The following is a 17,605-nucleotide window of genomic DNA, read 5'->3' on the forward strand; positions in this document are numbered from 1 at the left end:
AGATTAAAGAAATTGTTTGTGTGTAGTGTCAATATTATAACCTGATTTTCGAACGTATCGGATCAATTTTCAGTGAAGTTCAGTTGTCAAATAATCGTTGCATATGTTGGATGTGTAGCGCTCCTCAGAAAATCGTGTTATTTATCGAATTTGTATACACATTTAGTATTGAAGAAAATGGCTGTGGAACTAGAATATGATTATGAAACGGCAATAGCTGCCATGGATAAATTTTGCCAAGAAGATTTTAATTCCTTGAAAGAGTGGACGAAAAAATTAGACAAGTCAAAATATGTTCCTAAAGACCTTACGGATAAACAGTTGTTGTTATTTTATAACGCTTGCTATGGAGATATAGAGAGGAGTAAAACGTGTATAGAAAGATATTACAATCTAAGAAAAAATACTCCAGAAATCTTCGACAATAGATGTTTAAGTTCGGATGAGCTGCAACCTTCTGTAGAAGCCCTGTAAGTTCTACTTTTAAATTTATGAAGAATAATATAAACTGTAAAAAATACACAGAGTATCTCCTAATAGTAGGTTATGTTATGCTTCACAAATAATGCTTCTTCTAAAGCAAAAATAAATTACTTTTAAATGTTACCATTTAGATATATTTTAATACTACCTGCGGTTTTGAAATTCATTACGAAACTTTTGTTTTTATTTGACAGAAAATTTTGTCTTCGGATAATCAATATACATGGGATTTTATAATATTCAGTAGTACTCTTTGGTTGCTTTGTTGTATAAAACATAATATTTTATCCATTAAACATTGTGAGTAAACTATAAATTGTATATTATTATTTATACTTAGTTATTTTTATATCATTAACTGCGTTATTAAAGGGCAGGGTCAATATCGTTATTTTGTTGAGAGAATCAAAAGATTTTTAATTATTCAGTCATACTTTTGTAACCGCTGCTGTATGAAAATGCTATCCTTTTTATTTATTCATACAAAATTTAATAATGGGTTACAAGTTATTGTTTTAAACCATGCGACTAATTTTATGTTTCACACTTAATTAAAATGTGTTTGTACATAAGAAATACTATCAAAATATTAATAATATATAGTTGAATCATTATATATGATTTTACTATTTAACATTCAGTAAATAAACTATCATCAGAATTTGAAAGACAATGTCACCTTTAATGTGCTCACACTAAAATGATTTTAGGATAATCAATATTCATTCACAGTATTTATCATAATCAACACAAGTAGAAAAAAATAAAAAAAAAATAAACTAAAATGCCCAGTCTATGAAAAATGATCAATATTATCAACATTTGTTAATATTTTTTTTTCATATATTCAAATAAAGATTTGACATCTTTATTGACATTCATAATTTTATTTGTCTTAAGTTGCAAATTAAAATAACGCATACTGCAAGACTTGTTAGGTAATGTTACAATTAAGATTTGAATGAAGTTTTTTCTGCATATATTTAAAAACTTTGTTTTCTCTAAAGATGCTTGGTACTTAAATGCTTGAGGTACCCAGTTAACAGCATTTAATAATGTAATTTTTTTTTTTCAATCTTTTATGTTATATGCACCGACATCATAGTTTTTAAAAAAATAAATGATGCGGTACATTTTAGCAAGGGTTTCTAAATTTTACTTGATGCGTGATCTGCATGCAATTTTTTTACATACCTGCTCAAGACTAAATAGATACCAAAACTGTATACATTTAGAAGCTAAAATCCTGTATTGTTCACTTCCATTATTGTGAGACGATGATGTATGACTTGAATTACGTTTTTTTTTTGTACTTTATATAAGTCTATCTCGTATGACCCATCTTACTTTTTATCTTATTTTTTATTTTAGATTTATTTACAAAAAGGGGATATTTGACCTTGGTTGAATTGATTGGTGTCTCCTCCCCTTCCTTTATGCTTCATATGAAAGAACATTGAAAAATGTTCTCTCATATAGCGTAAAGCCTTTTAATAATTGGTCTTTCCACATTAAGGTTCTTTCGGGCCATTAAGTAACTTCACTGCAAGTCTTTCATCATACATACTACATAACATTTGGCTATGAGTGTTACGTAATTTACTTTTTCTTTTTGCGAACAAATTTATAATTACGTCTATCGGATCGTATAAGTTTTATATTTTTAAAGAACGAGATTCTTTTCTTATAAAACTATTCAACGATTTAAGAAACATTTTTTTTTTTTATAACGCACTATTCTGCGTCAATGGTTGCCGCTTGACGTAAGTTATAGCAGGTTATTATAATTTTTTAAGCGGAATAAAAATTACGTGCAACGTAGCACGTACGTTTTTTGATCATCTAAAATATAATTAATTTGTTTCCCATTTATCTTTATATTAATACTGAGTACGTACGGAATAGTTTTATTAGGAACCATCAGTAATACAATCGTCAAAGGAATATTTAAAAGCGTACAGTGGACGCAGATGAATATTGTAATATTTGTTGTCATGTTTGTGCTTGTTATATATTCAAGTAGAATCAATTATATTTCCAAAAGTGACATACAACATATGAGACAGACAGGCTTCACGCGTGACACAACACCGCGCTACTTAACAATATGGAATGTACCATAAACCTAACTACCATTGTAACCCACATAAGTATTATAGATGTTGAGGCTGGCAGTCAAGTGGTAGCGTTTATTTCGATAAGATTTTTTTGAACGCAGCTTATTAATAGGAAAACAAAATTTCATTATTTATTTTTTATATAATCTATAGCGTAGCATAACCAGAGTATATATGTAAACGATATTTATAGTGATGTCGATAGAATTCCGCTACTTATTATTTATAGAATTGTAGGTTTTTTTTAAAATATATATTATACTGTTCTCTACTAGTTAAGTCCAATCACTAAATTTAACCCAAACGAAAATTGCGACGTGTGTAAAACTCTTAAATAAACTATTTTGCAAATTCCACACAATCGAGTAGAAATTGCTCATTACGCGCAATATCATGGATGCCCTAAATACACAATTTAATTACACATCTATTCCATTTAATGCCAAAAATTAAAAAAATATAAAATATTATATATTTTTTATCATTTATGTAAATATTCTTGTATAGATATATATCTCATTGTTTCGGTGTTGGGTGTGTAAAGACAATATGGTTTTTTTAATGTGTTCTGTTTTAGTTCGGTTCTAAAAAAGTAACTGCTTTTTCTCTGGAAGAAAATATTCTTTGCAGCTATTTTTGTGCAACTTTTTTACTAACTTATTTTTTTCTTTAAATGTAATGTACAATCCGTGTACATATGACCTTCTATTATAATGGTATAATTTTATTTGCAACGCATATAATGTTGATTAAACGTGTTCATAACTTCTAAGTAATTTATTTCTTAGTACAATGTGCGTTTTAAAATATTTTCCAGAGTGGACGTGTTAGAATTATTGTAGAAAAAACTAGACTCAATATCTCAGACTGTCCCATGTATAATTTGTTAGATTAAGACTATAACTAAAATATTTACATTAATTTAGTTGTTTTTAAAATAAAAAAGTAGTTTTGACCTTTCTGTGTTGAAATCGCTTCCGGTAAATTGGCGATAAGTTAATGCATTTCTTAAAAAACATTAAAAAAAAATACAACGTAATAATTAAAAATATACATATTCGTTTCCAAAATTCAGACGTTCTTTTAACTCACACAAATCAATTACTTTTTCCTCTTCTTTCATTCGTAAATGTCATATACTTCCCACATAAAAACTGGACGATGGTGGTCTTACATGTAATAACTATCCATTGTATTTAACCCATTAAAGACATGAATAGAATTATTTAAATACGATTCTTTAATATGAATGCGCCTTTTATATAATCATGACTTATTTATTTTATAAATTAGAGTTCTGCTAATTTAGTCGTTTGAATATTTTAGCACTCGAAATTGAGGATACTAAACGATAAGTGAATGTGTCTATCTATCCACATAACATGCTTTATTTATGATGTAACCAATAATTTCGTATGAGAATATTTGTTACATTAATTAAAAAAAAAATCTTCTAAACACCTATCGCTATCTAGACTTGCATGATATTAAATTAATTTATATTTCTAGATATTTTGATATTAATTATAATTTAATAAACGAAACAGTTGATGGCAACATAACATCAAATTTATCATCTTAATTTCTTAACCAATTACAGTGTTCGCTTGGTTTGTGTCCATGACTTAATAATTGATATAAATCATTTTGATCACATCTTTCCGATCATAACTGAGGTCTAAGACCACAGCTTACAGACACTATTACTTACTTAATTTTTTGCATTCATTACAAAAAAAAGGTTTTTCTTAAGGTACTAGTATAACCATTAATGGACGAGGTCTTAATACTAGGTTTAGGCTAGCAGTTTTAACACTGATCGTAATTTTAAATAAATGTCAGCAGTTATAAAAAAAATAATCTATAGTAAATAATCACCAGTCAAAAGTCAAGTATAGAAAAGGGTAACATGATAGTGTATCAGTATTTGATTCCAGAGAGTTCAGCGTACTGCCAGAGAAATCTCACGATGGTTACGACTTGATCTACCACCGACTCCACTACACCGAACCCTCTAAATATCACTTCGAGCCTGGCTGCAAGCTGCTCTTCATGACCGTCGGTGAGCCCTTATACATAAGTACATATATCGAACAAGAAAAGGAATGTAGGTACTCTTCATAAAATAAAAACACGTAATCAAAGTATGTTTGAAAGGTCAAACAAATTATATAGCCTCGAGTAATTTGTACTCGATTATTTAATTAAGTTATCACTTTATCAAATTTATGTTAGTGTTTGAATTTTAAATCAAGCAAAACTTATATTAAATAATGATCAAAATTATAACAGAGGAACATGATAGTTTCTTAGTAGACACATTTTAAAAATAACACATACTTGTGAATGGCTGTTTCGTTATTATTAGCGGTTAATACATTCACATTTTATCTGCTGTGTACAATATTTGTACACTTGCGTTTGGCAATTTGTACCTAGACTTCTAATATTGGTTTTAGTTATAAAAATATATGTATATTTAAGTTTTTGATCGTGACTTCGTATGCGTGGTCTTTTCGATTGGGCTCAGAGTGATATGTATAAAGGGTGTTAATAGTAGACATGGTAATCAGCCGGCAGCGACATCTACAGTTTATAACACGTGACTTTATACACAATACAAGTGTTATGTCGTATTCCTAGAGCAATGTCATGGAATTCTAGAATAAATTATAGTCAATATCATATTCTGATGTCTCAACTACGTAATTGTCAAGTCTACTCAAAATCGATTTAGTAGTTGTTGCGTTATAAAGCAACAAACATTCATACATCCTCACAAAGTTTTGCATTTACATTATCCGCAGGACAAATGTATGAACGATCTTATGTTCGTCTCTGCTTGTTTACTACACTACTTATTTAACTACTTTATATGGGAAACAATTAACTAACCGAGTTACAAACTTGTTATCCTTGTTAATATACATTGTAATGTTATTGTTCATTGTTTATATAATTTTATATAAAAGTTCTTTACATCACACGTGGACGTCTTAATAGGCTTGTAATATAGTTTTTATAAACTAAACGATTTGAATAATTTAAAACTCATTTGCCATTCGTTTAAAATTTGGCCATTATATCCAATTCAGTGACCCCGTAATTATTTTTTTTGTTTTTGTTTTTCTTTATACCGTAGTTTAAAAACGTATTTATCAAATGAGGTGTGCCCGCGACTTCGTCCATGTGGAACAGTTTTTTTTATCATTAATATTAATTAAAAAAAAATACATACTGGAAAATAAAAAGACTAAGTTAGTTATTAACTATCTACCAATGAGGGTCTTCAAAAAACGGTCCAGTCCTTTAAAAGATTATTCGAAACAGATAGACAGACAGACACCCGAAAAATGTCGATAACCAATAACATATTAGGTGAAGGGGGATGTTTTAATATTAAAATAGTAATTATTTATTTGCATTGACTTTTCGTGTATGATTATAATAAACTGTATACAGTTGTCATGCATCACTGTTTAACATTTAAATGTTAAGCAATTTTGAATAACATTAAGCAAATAAAACAACTTATATAATCAGTACCGTGTCTAGAAATATGCCATTGAATTCTGATTTGCGTTACAAAAATGTAAATCTTCTCCAAGAGTAATTAGCGAATAGCCGTAATATTAAATAACAAAACAAAGTTCTCAAACAAAGAATGTAAGGCTGAAAGCGGTCCTATTTCGCTTATTACATTCACATTTATTTAAAATCTCAACAGACCTCTTTTTTCCCATTTTATTCATATTGTTATTGTCATAAGTTTTCGTAGAATTTGAAACATTGAATGTCAATCATTGCATTCAAATGGAAAATACGTAATAGATAATAATAAAAAATTAATGACATTTAAATAGTCTACATTTAATTTATTTAACAAACGCTACATAGCTTCGTTGCATCGTTTGTTCATACGTAAACTTTTAATATCGCTATTGTCCTCATTAGACACCGAGTGTTAACTAAATATAAAAAAAAAGACAAATTAGGCACTTATATTTTTTGGTGTCTTTGTTTACCTGAATTTTAAATGTTTTTTATTAATAAGGATATTGGACCGAAAATAATCTATGTCACAATTAAAGCAATTAGCATCTCGATAGTTCGTTTCTTAATCAAGGTTACGTAATAAGGACAAGGCGTTCAGGCTTGCGACCGTCTTGGTGAGAGTTCGTTCATTTACTGCTATAAAAATAATCATATATTTAATAATTAGGTAAATTACGATTCCTTCGATAAAAGCGTAATGATTTATACTACAAGGTATAATATACTTTTAAAATAAAAATCCGTTTATTATAATTCAATTTTAGTTTTTTATATTAATTTTTTTTTTAAACATAATCCTTTTTTAGTTGAAGTGCGTTTAAGCATTGGATAGTTAAAGTAATGAATATCACATGTTGTTTATTTTACAGGTTTCACTCGTACAATACAATTCCTCTTGATATAACTATGAACTTCGTTGTTTAATAGGATTTGTGACATTTTGACCATAGACAACCATTCTATTATATTCTGTGAGTTACTGATGTTTCCTTAATGATTTTGTCAACGTCGACTGTTTTTGTTAAACTTTTATATATAACGAACGGCTTCATGAACGAAAATATCAGGACTAGATACTAAGAAATTCGATACTGCTGAGACCAGACAACCATTTCAACATTTTTAAGCTTTGCATTGACATTCTGTGTGTATATACATGTGTATGGTGCTGTCAGACGCTGGTTGAACCTAGTTAGTTAGTTTTCGATTCTTTGATGTCAATATAAGAATACATTGAACGGACTAGTGCTGTCATTTGTTTGTTTTTTTTTTTTAAATTGGAAACAGAAAAAACAACGCTGATATACAAAACACCAAAAAGCAATAATGAGAGGAGTTGAGGGATTTTAATTGGTGCAGATTTATGATTTAATTAGTGATAATTAATATTTTGCAAAAATTAATACCAAGATTGCTTATCAGATAACAGGTTGGATTTACTTCGATTAATTCTATATTTTTACATGCTTAGTGATAATGTACATTTTTTTAGTCTGGAAATATATTTTTTTGCAAATTACATAATAAAATTTATAAAGGATTTTTTTTAGGCTTCTTTTCATCGATTTTCTAACTAGAAGTTGCTAATTGTTATAAAGATCTAAAGTTCCATACATCAATGTACAGGAATCCTTGGTGATGAATCTGACAAAAAACTTTGTGATATCGAGGCATAAAATATATAATCACAAACATGGGATAACCTTCATTATCATATTAATAATAAAATCCCAAAAACCTAGTTTATTTTTCCCAAAAACGTTGTTTTATATATCATTATATAAAGTAAATTTAATTAATTAAATTGGAAATCAAAAGGTATAAAGAAAAGCCACGATTTAAATATAAAGCAAAACAAAATATTCAGAGAACACATTTTGGTAATAGGCTTATGGAACTATTGACCGAACTGCCATGTGACATTATAGAATCAACAAGAACAAAACTATATAAATAGCCTAATCTAAACGTAGCATCACTTTACTATTGAGCCTATGTCAGCTGTCAGGACACAACTCCTGAACATCCATATGACGTAAATAGCAGTCTGGAGAGTCTGCTGAACAATCTATCCTGAATTCATGTCTCCTTCCATGCAAGTAAACTCCGTGTAGAAATGTTTCCAAATATGGGAGGTATTGTCTGTAACATCATCTTTAATCTTGAAGACCACAGTATACATTACTACAATGTCTTCATAAGTATCGTGATGCAGGGTGATTTAAATTTTATATACATATAAACTATAATAAACTATTAATAATATCGATAAGAATTTAAATTAAAATCTATTTTTAAAAGATCAACACGGTTCTAGGTGAATTATTATTAATTTAAACGCAATTTTTTATCGTTGCCATCACTTCTTACGACCGTTCAAGGTTAATTTATTTCCTTATAATATTAACACTTAGATCTCGATATTCTCTATAATTATTTTTTTTTTGTTTCTACATCTCAATTTATTTCATCCTGTTTGTTTGTCTGTAAAAACGTTTTATATCGTCGTATTAGAGATCTTAAACAATGAACTTCGCGTGTGGCAATACTGACGCAAGTCGCAATGTCAGTTAAATTTATTAAAAAAAACAATGGACAATTATATAGCAACCATAAACGACTGGTACAATATGTGATGCAATATAAATATATTATATGGCGTTACCTAATCAATCCAACTTATTGCATAACTGATCTTAATTTACATAAAACCAGGTTAGAAAATGTTTATCTAACAAAATGTTTCTTTGACGATTTCTAAAACGATAAAATAAAATCCTTTTCCGTCGCTTAGTTTAGTATCTAGTTGGTTTGCATATAATTGATTCTTTTTTTTTATGTATAAACTGGCTTTTGTCCGCGACTTCGTCCGCGTGGAATAATGACTTTGGGCAGAATTTGGGTTTTTCACTTTGTTATCGCCTTTTCAATGGACTATCAATTACATGACTGTGTAAACAAACATTTCAAAAATCATAAGGTTCCCGCCTCGCAGCTAATCGTGCCTTATGTTCTTCATCAGTTTCCGTTTAGACTCTCTCGAATATTAAGAAGGACTCGATTTCTTTTGTCTAGGCATAATGATTCTTGTCACAATATTACTTGGACTAAGAACTGCAGAGTATGATTATTTGTTGGCTGCTCCCCTGCGTTATCGGGTAGGCTACTTCCAAATTGTCATACGTAAACCACAAAACAACATGAGTAGGAAGGCATCTATTCTGATGACTTATAATAAAATGCTAGTTTTAGGCAGTATTGAACCGTTACCGGCTTCATTTCGTGGAGGTACAGCTTATAGCTTATGTTATTATTATTATGGTTCCTTAAACAAGTAACCGTCACAAAACCAAGGGCAGAAAAGCTTATTATTTACGATTTACGATACTTTAATTTTCATCGATTTAGCTTCAAAACTGACGGAGTTTTATAGAAACTTACCCCCCCTTTTTCATCCCATTTAAGGCAGAATTTCCAAAAATCCTTATTGCGTCATTCTTAATTTCTAACCAAATAGCCAAATATTATTTTTTATTAAATTAGCTTCAAAACTGACGGATTTCATACAAACTACCACCCCCCCCTTTTTACCCCCTTAAACAACGAATTTCCAAAAAAAACATAGCCTATATGTTAGCGAGAACTAATAGGTATATAAAAAAATAGTTTCATCAAAATCCGTCCAGTAGTTTTTTGCGTGAAAAGCGAACAACAATCAGACAGACAAACAAACAAAAATTTTTTAAATCATATTTTTGGCTTCTATTGGTTGTATGAAGATCCCCCAATCTTAGCTTTTTTTTTAATATCATGAGTTTGTTATAATTTTATTATACGTATAGATATTAAATATGGGTCTTAAAATATTTTATATGCATTATTAATTTAAGAGTTCATTACAAAAACTATAAGTCTTCGATATATTACAATTTCCCATAAAATTATTTCAATATCCTCTAACTATATGTATGTACGTGTGTATGTATGTAACAAATTTTTTTTTCGTTTTTGCCATCACTAATTTATAAGTTGATGTAATTATTACAAGATCAGTTCAATATTTCAGATTCTTGTCTACACAAGAGAGGTCCACAGCCAGGTTACATTTTTCTCTTCGACATGCAAGGAGTTAAACTCGGCCACCTCACCAGAGTTAGTCTCTCGTAAGTATTATATAACTATCAACATTCTGATAAGTTAAGTTTTATAAATCTATGACAAAACTAATTCAATTTATAGTATGAATATTATTTTTGTATTTTGTACCTCATCTACTGTGTATTAATTTAAGCGTAGTCTTCATTAAGGTAGCCTCAGGGACAGACTGCACTGACATAACTTAAATAAGATTAATAGCATATATTTTAACATCGTGATTTTGTAATAGCTTCCAGAAGGACAGGCAAAGGTAATGAAACCTAGGATGTCTTAGATCGAGCTTGAACATTGCGTATTAGACTATTTTGTATTTCTAATAATATAGTTACAGTTTTTGCTTCGGTTAATAGAGAAACCGCAAAAGCAAGGCTCTACGTCTTTCATATGTAGCGTAATTTTTTTGTGTTTCATTTTTAGCGCATGAATTATTACATTCCATGGGGCTTCTTTGTTTTAAATTTAGTATGTTATATATATTTATTATTTGAATGTGTAGAAAAGAATGTATTGTAGTTAATTTTTTGTTAGATGATACTTAACGATTGAATGCATTGCTGTAACTATAGTTTATTAGAAGAAATATTTAATAAGATTGTCTGTTTCCGAAACCTTTTTTGTATTTTTTTTGCATAACTAGATATTCAAATTTTTTCGTCTTTTTTTTAAGTTCTGTTAATTTAGAATAAAATATGTAATGAATTGCAATAATGCCTTAACATATATGTATTTAATTATCATTGTTAGTATGTCGTAGAACATGAAAATGAAGATATCACATTTATTTTTCATCAGGTCTCTACGTAAATTCTTCCAATACGTACAGGAAGCGATGCCGGTGAGAATGAGGGCGATACACGTCTTCAACACGGAACCAATCCTGGACAAGCTGCTCTTACTCATCAGACCTTTCATGGATAAAAAGTTCTTTGATATGGTACAGACGGAATGTGTTGCATGTATTTCATAACTGATCTCATTTATACACAGGTCGACTACCCTCATATATGCATCATCATTCATATAATTATTATTTATATAATTGTGACTATTTCACATATATCAATAAAACCTTACAACGATTTAGAATATACATAACACGAACTTGTCGTCTTTCATATATTATTATTTCCTTGCAGTTAGTTCCTTAGGAACATTCGTTGCTGGTACAACGTGAGAGTATTTAAACGTACAATGTGCTTACTTCAAGTTCTCAGCATTAAAAGTAACAGTAGGGAATAGGTTATTGAATCAGAAACGAGATAACCTTCGTATGGAGTGTAACGATGCAAACTTTTGCTAAGCCTTCAGATGTGTTTTGCGTCAAGTCGTTACTCGTTTGACACAAAACGATGCTTGGGCTCCACGTCCTTTTTTTGTGTTGTTTATTACCTAAATCAATGTCTAAACTAAGGAATTGGCGACAAAACAAATAGTAATAAAGCTGTTACGTAAATAAATATGTATGTACTTGCATGGCTTTTGTGTCTACACGATTCCAGTTAATTTTAAAACACAGGTCTTTTAATTTTTGTTTCATTTAAAAACCTAATCCATTCCTTAACATTCACAATACCAGAATTCAAAATGGTACATGATTTAAAATATATATGTAGATTTATTTATAATTTCAGATAAAGTTCCATCACAAGAACGAAGACTTGGAGAATTTCTATCAGACTGTTATACCGCGTTCGGCGCTGCCGCCGCTCCACGGTGGTACACTTCCAGATACACAAACCCTTCATAAAAAATGTATGCAGACGTTGAAAGCTCTAGAGCCGTACTTCAAAGCTGAAGAGGAACAGAGAATCAATGCTCTGCCAGACAAAAAACGTGATAAGGCCTTGGAGAGGTCATTCAAACATCTCGACATAGATTAAAATATGTTGCACAAAATATTACCCAAGTCAAAATGACAGGAAGTTTGTACGTCGCATATACTTCAAGCATAAAAATATATAATAAAAAAAGCTTAAATGCTATATGAAAATATAATACTTAAATTGATTATTAATATATAAATATATTTTATATACAATTTAATGCACATAATAACTACAAGGCACTGCTTTTTTAGTTCTGTCAAATGTCAATTGTAATTATAAGTATTTTCTCATATGTAAACACATACTTACTTAATAATAGTGGCAAGCTGGACCGGAAGAGGTTTGTAGGGCACAGGCTATGCTTATACATAAAATAAAAAATATATAGGGATAATATCAAATATATAGGAAAATTAACTTCATATATGTACAATTATATACCTATTAGATACATAGATGCTTTCGTCTATTTGTTGGAGATGAATATTATACTTTCTATTGTATAAGTAAATAATATTTTCTATATATAAATGACATAATATTTTTCAACATACATAACAGTCGCTGAATCTGTTTACAATAATGACAATTAATTTAAGCAATAAAATATGACCAAGGACAGTCTGTGATTAGAGCCGTTCGAGGTATAGCTATAGCAATAGAGAGGAAAAAAATGTGTTCGATATTCAAAACTATTTTTGTTTTTTTTTTTTTTTGTAAATATGTTAGTGATATATTTTATCGTTTATAAATTTCAGTTTCAGAATGTTTAAAAAAAATAATAATTTCTGACTCGAAAATGTTACCAACACTTGCTTTTACCTATTCTGTTTTTTTACATTTTAATTTTAATGAGACTTGAGCTGATTTGAGAATGTTGCAATGGATGCTGGTTACGGAGTAGATATAACTACACGATGACTTACAAAAGTAAAGTCTATCTCGACCTGTACTTGTAAAAAATTAAATCTATTTACTTATTAGACATACGTATGTATGTGAGTTTTTATAATAAAAACACTCGGTGTATTGAAGCACGTCAATGATGGTGGTGGAGTTTATTTTAAATAAAGACAATTTAAATATTGTGATGTTATGTTTGTGATATTTAGTTTATGTTCTGGGAACCATGCAAAATTTTAGTATAATGTTGAAAAATGTAAATAAATAGCTATTTAATATCTATTCCCGGTTTTTGTTAATACTCTATTTTTTATTACCTTTTAGTGTCATGCAGCCTGTCCGTTACGTCTTGTATATTTTTCTATAGTATAAGGTCAAAGAGGTTCGGTTTGAAAAACGCTATATAAACAAGTAAATGAGCAATTTTCATAAAATAATTAGAACAGACATTAATTTTTTATACGAACTAGAGAATAGCGTAAATAAGCTTTAGCTATTTGTCGTTTTTTTTCCAAGTTTCTGATTAACAGGTATGTGGACTATAATTCGAACTTCATTTCAAACAAAAGATCAAGAAATGTATTTATTTCTACATAATAGTTATAAAAAATATATATTAAAGAGTTTTCAATTTAACTAGGAGATTGTTTAATGACACTCATTCATTAAAATTGAACTCTATAGGTTTCATCACAATTTTAAAAATTAAGGAGAAAAGTAAATTAAGGATAAGATAGTTAATTTGGCAGGAATTCAACAAAATTTTGGATAAATAACTTACAACGGTTTATGAAATTCATACATTAAAAGAATTAAGAAAAGGTTGATCATCAACTTTGTTTGCTTATGTAATAAAATACAAGAGCACAAATAAATAACAACTGTTTCTTCACATCATAAAATTTGATAAATAAAGACTTAAACTAATTGAAGTTGAATAATTTATTCTTTAGAAATTTTTTTATGTATTGTCCATCATAATTTTATTTATTATTTATTTTACCTACGGTTTTAAAATTATTAACTCTTAATGTCCCTACCTAGTCTTAAAGAATACGTGTATATTCGTGTCTTTATAATGGTAGTACAATATATACAAAGTAATCGTAAATATTCAAATAACATTAAGATTGTTCTTCAAGCTCTTAGTTAAATGTTTCTTAATGCTGCCCATAAATTACTATCGCCTAAATAATTTGCTCCTACTCTATGGTTCGTAAAACAAATAACTGTCAAAAAATAACCGTCACTTCGCACCTGTCCTTATTCGTTTACAATTACGAAGTTCACAAAAGTTTTCGAAGAGCTTTCTTTAACAACTACTGCTTTAAATGGTTTGGAATTAATTGATTTCCTTTATTTTAAAATCAAGGTATCTGAGAATTCGTTTAAATGGGTAAGATTTAATTTATTATAAACTTATTTCGACGTTACATCGTTTTAAATGGAACTTCGGTTAAAAATTTGATCAATGATTATGAAATAAACAGCCAGATTTTTCTATAAGAAATATTTTAAGAGATAAACGAGTTTTATATTATCTTTAATTTAGGATGAAATTGTTGATTTTGGTTTACTTTAGTCACCCATTTTGTTTATTGTTATGAAAAGCAATCGACATGAATTTTGCGTTTTGATAAACAATTAATAAAAATATTTAATTTTACAGTGAGAAATGAACTCGATAGATAACAATCAATTCGAAATTAAATCAACCAAAAGAAAAATTCAAAGTGGCCCAAACGTTTACTTGAACCCCGCGTTAGACCTACTCGCTAATGAAGATCGCATGTGCAACACAGCTATGGAAATAACACCAAATAAAAAACGTAAATGCGCTAAAAGCTCTGAAATTTCTGCATTTGAAAACACTGCCTTGGACCTTGGTATAAGTAAGGCGGCGGTGAATGAATTCCTTCAACGAGAACTTAACAATGTCCGGAAGAATATAAAGCATGATAATGAGCTCATTGAATCAACCAGTTCTGAAAATATTGAACCTGAGCCTATATATGTCAATATAATGGATGTGAATAGGGGAATGAAACATTATGACAAAAAAAACAACAAAGAAGAAACCAATTTAGATATTGAAGAGAATGAATTAGATTCGGGGATTTCTGTTCTTGAACAAAAGTCATTGAACACAGCTACATTTTCAAGTGATTTAGATAATATATCAGCAATAAACACGACAAACATACAAACAAATGTCACTAATCAAATATTTGTTAACAATAGTAGCAATCTTAATTTAAGTTTTATTGATCGGCTCGCTTTAGACTCACCGGCAGCATCAAACCAGTCTTTGTATTTAGACGATGACTTAAACGAAAGTAATATTATGGAGATAAAAACTATTACAATCATTACAAAGAAGAAACTAATACAAAAGAAAACTACAAACCCATTTTTGGATCCAAATCTGGACGTCAATGATGTGCCATTAGGCGAGAATCCATTTTTAGTAGACAACAATCCAGAGATGGAGTATAACATGACTGAAATGAATGAAAATGTTCCACCAACTAATATGATACCCAGGAAACTGTTTGCAAGTGAAACTAACAGTACTATATCAACAGTGAATGAATCATCAACCAGCCATGACTATGAAAATATAGATAGTTACCGAGCTGAGAGTCCCATCTATGAAAATGTGGTGGATGGAACGGCAGACACTTTTAACAAACAAAGTAAGATCTTAGGTTGTGACGTATCCCACTTCAGCGCTGTCGATATCATGAATTTGAATAAAAACAGCCAAAAAAATAATCCTAATGAATCTAATGACAGCAAGAAAGATTTGAAGCACCATATACTAAAAGCAAGCAATAAACTGTCAAAGAAAGTGTTTAAGACATTGAAAAAAAAGTTCAAGGGTGAGAAAATTGAGCATAACATTACATTGAACCCTTATGAGGTACCTCGGAAACCTCCAAAGATAAAAACTGAAAAACCGGAGCCAGGGATTGAGAATCCTGCACTTAATTTGGACAACTCTGATGACATTGAAATTGAAGAGCTGGACGATGAAGAGCACCAGTATGAAACTATAAAAACGATACGGAACACACAACTAAATACAAACATCACGCCATTGAAAGAAAGAGTTATCGACAACCACGATCTCTCAAACAATAGAACTTACACACCAAGCAAAAAGGTCAGATTTGACTCCACTCTGAACCAAGAGAAAGTTATAACAGGGAATAGTTTCGATTGTGACATACAGAGTCCGGGGTTTGATTCCAAAATTGACAAGTATCATGACGAACTGGAAAATTGCATAAATGAAAAGAAATTTCTGCAACAGAATATGTAGCCAACTGGTACCATCTAACATGAAACACTGGTCCAAATCTCACTATGCTCAATATGCTATATAAGTATAAATGTAAATAGGCATAATTTACATAGGATAATAATTCTAAAGCCTATAATCTACTTATAATGTTTCTCTTTTATTACATATTTGTATTGTTATTTATAATGACACAATCCAAAGTGATGTACCAATGATGTACTTAATTATTACTTAATTTATTTTATTTATATACATTTACTTTATATACAATACTTGATATAGTTTTAAGATTACACTGGCAGCTGTGCTACAACCTAAATCATGTTGCTACAACAGCTACGATATTATTATAAGTTTGTTTGAAGACTTTACTGTTTTTTGTAAATATGTGATCAACTCTTGCCAAATAAATATAGTATTGCTTTTAAACAATTACTTTCATTTTGTACTAGCCTATCAAATCTTTTACTCTCATATATACGATCCAGAAATAAGGATAATCAGGTATTTCTAAAAAAATATATATATATAGTCCATGAATCCAGGTTTAAACATTAATTTGAATACTGACAACTGAAGTGAAAACATAATTAGAGAAAAATGAAATCAGTGCTGTCATCAAAAATATCTCAGAAAATAATGTCCTCCAAACATATTCGCAACGACCTGGTGTAAACCATTGACCCTGATCTCCAATCTGGCCCTCAATATTTTGAGCCAAGAAGTTTAAGTTGGGTTGAACATCAAGGGAAGATGAACATGGCGAAAGACGCCCATCCACGTCCACCACTGAATACAATGTCAAAAAGATACAGGATATCATGATGGCAGATCGAAGAGTGATCATCAGGCACGTAGCTGAGTTGTATGAGTTGTACGTGAAGAAAGTCGACTGGACATTTCGACGGTTGATTTCAAGTCAGTCTAGTTAATTCTATCTTTTTCCTCTGTGTCATGAACATCTACGAGGACGGAAATTTGAAGATGACAGCTAAGTTGGCAGCTGTTGAGGCATTTTGTGAGAGTCAAAGATATTTTTCTACAGGTATCCTAGGTTTAGAAAAACTTTTAATGAATCTATTGACTTCTTAGGAGACTATAGAGAAAAATAAATAATTTTTGTAACTTTAACCGCAGCGTATTATTATGATAATCTTTACTTTTGGATCACCCCTCGTATTTGTAAGCTTGTTATCGCATTAGTTTCTACACGAACAAGCAAAAATATGAAGTGTCAATCAAATATTGGTTTATGG

The 17,605-nt window shown here is 29.7% G+C and overlaps 2 protein-coding genes across 2 annotated transcripts; both read left to right on the forward strand.

Annotated features, from left to right (window-relative positions):
• The first annotated feature begins 59 nt into the window (after nucleotides 1–59).
• On the forward strand, nucleotides 60–13,324 carry LOC116777663 (alpha-tocopherol transfer protein-like). Its single transcript, XM_032671338.2, has 5 exons — nucleotides 60–470; nucleotides 4,538–4,662; nucleotides 10,222–10,318; nucleotides 11,106–11,247; nucleotides 11,945–13,324. The coding sequence occupies exons 1-5, from the start codon at nucleotides 178–180 to the stop codon at nucleotides 12,191–12,193; spliced, it is 906 nt and encodes a 301-aa protein (XP_032527229.2). The 5' UTR covers nucleotides 60–177; the 3' UTR covers nucleotides 12,194–13,324.
• Nucleotides 13,325–14,278: 954 nt separating this feature from the next.
• Nucleotides 14,279–16,781, forward strand: LOC116778079 (protein PFC0760c-like). The gene is made up of 2 exons (XM_032671947.2): nucleotides 14,279–14,438; nucleotides 14,712–16,781. Exon 2 carries the CDS (start codon nucleotides 14,718–14,720, stop codon nucleotides 16,365–16,367), a length of 1,650 nt encoding a protein of 549 aa, XP_032527838.2. The 5' UTR covers nucleotides 14,279–14,438; nucleotides 14,712–14,717; the 3' UTR covers nucleotides 16,368–16,781.
• Nucleotides 16,782–17,605: the final 824 nt, after the last annotated feature.

The sequence above is a fragment of the Danaus plexippus genome, chromosome Z (assembly GCF_018135715.1).
Source record: "Danaus plexippus chromosome Z, MEX_DaPlex, whole genome shotgun sequence".
NCBI classification, from domain to species: Eukaryota; Metazoa; Arthropoda; class Insecta; order Lepidoptera; family Nymphalidae; genus Danaus; species Danaus plexippus.

What these genes read in the sequence shown, in the direction of transcription:
- LOC116777663 (XM_032671338.2), top strand. Translation starts at nt 178, where the DNA reads ATGGCTGTGGAACTAGAATATGATTATGAAACGGCAATAGCTGCCATG. An exon ending in CAACCTTCTGTAGAAGCCCT is followed by an intron (nt 471 to 4,537) that starts GTAAGTTCTACT and finishes ATTTGATTCCAG; the next exon opens with AGAGTTCAGCGTACTGCCAG. An exon ending in GCTGCTCTTCATGACCGTCG is followed by an intron (nt 4,663 to 10,221) that starts GTGAGCCCTTAT and finishes TCAATATTTCAG; the next exon opens with ATTCTTGTCTACACAAGAGA.
- LOC116778079 (XM_032671947.2), top strand. Translation starts at nt 14,718, where the DNA reads ATGAACTCGATAGATAACAATCAATTCGAAATTAAATCAACCAAAAGA.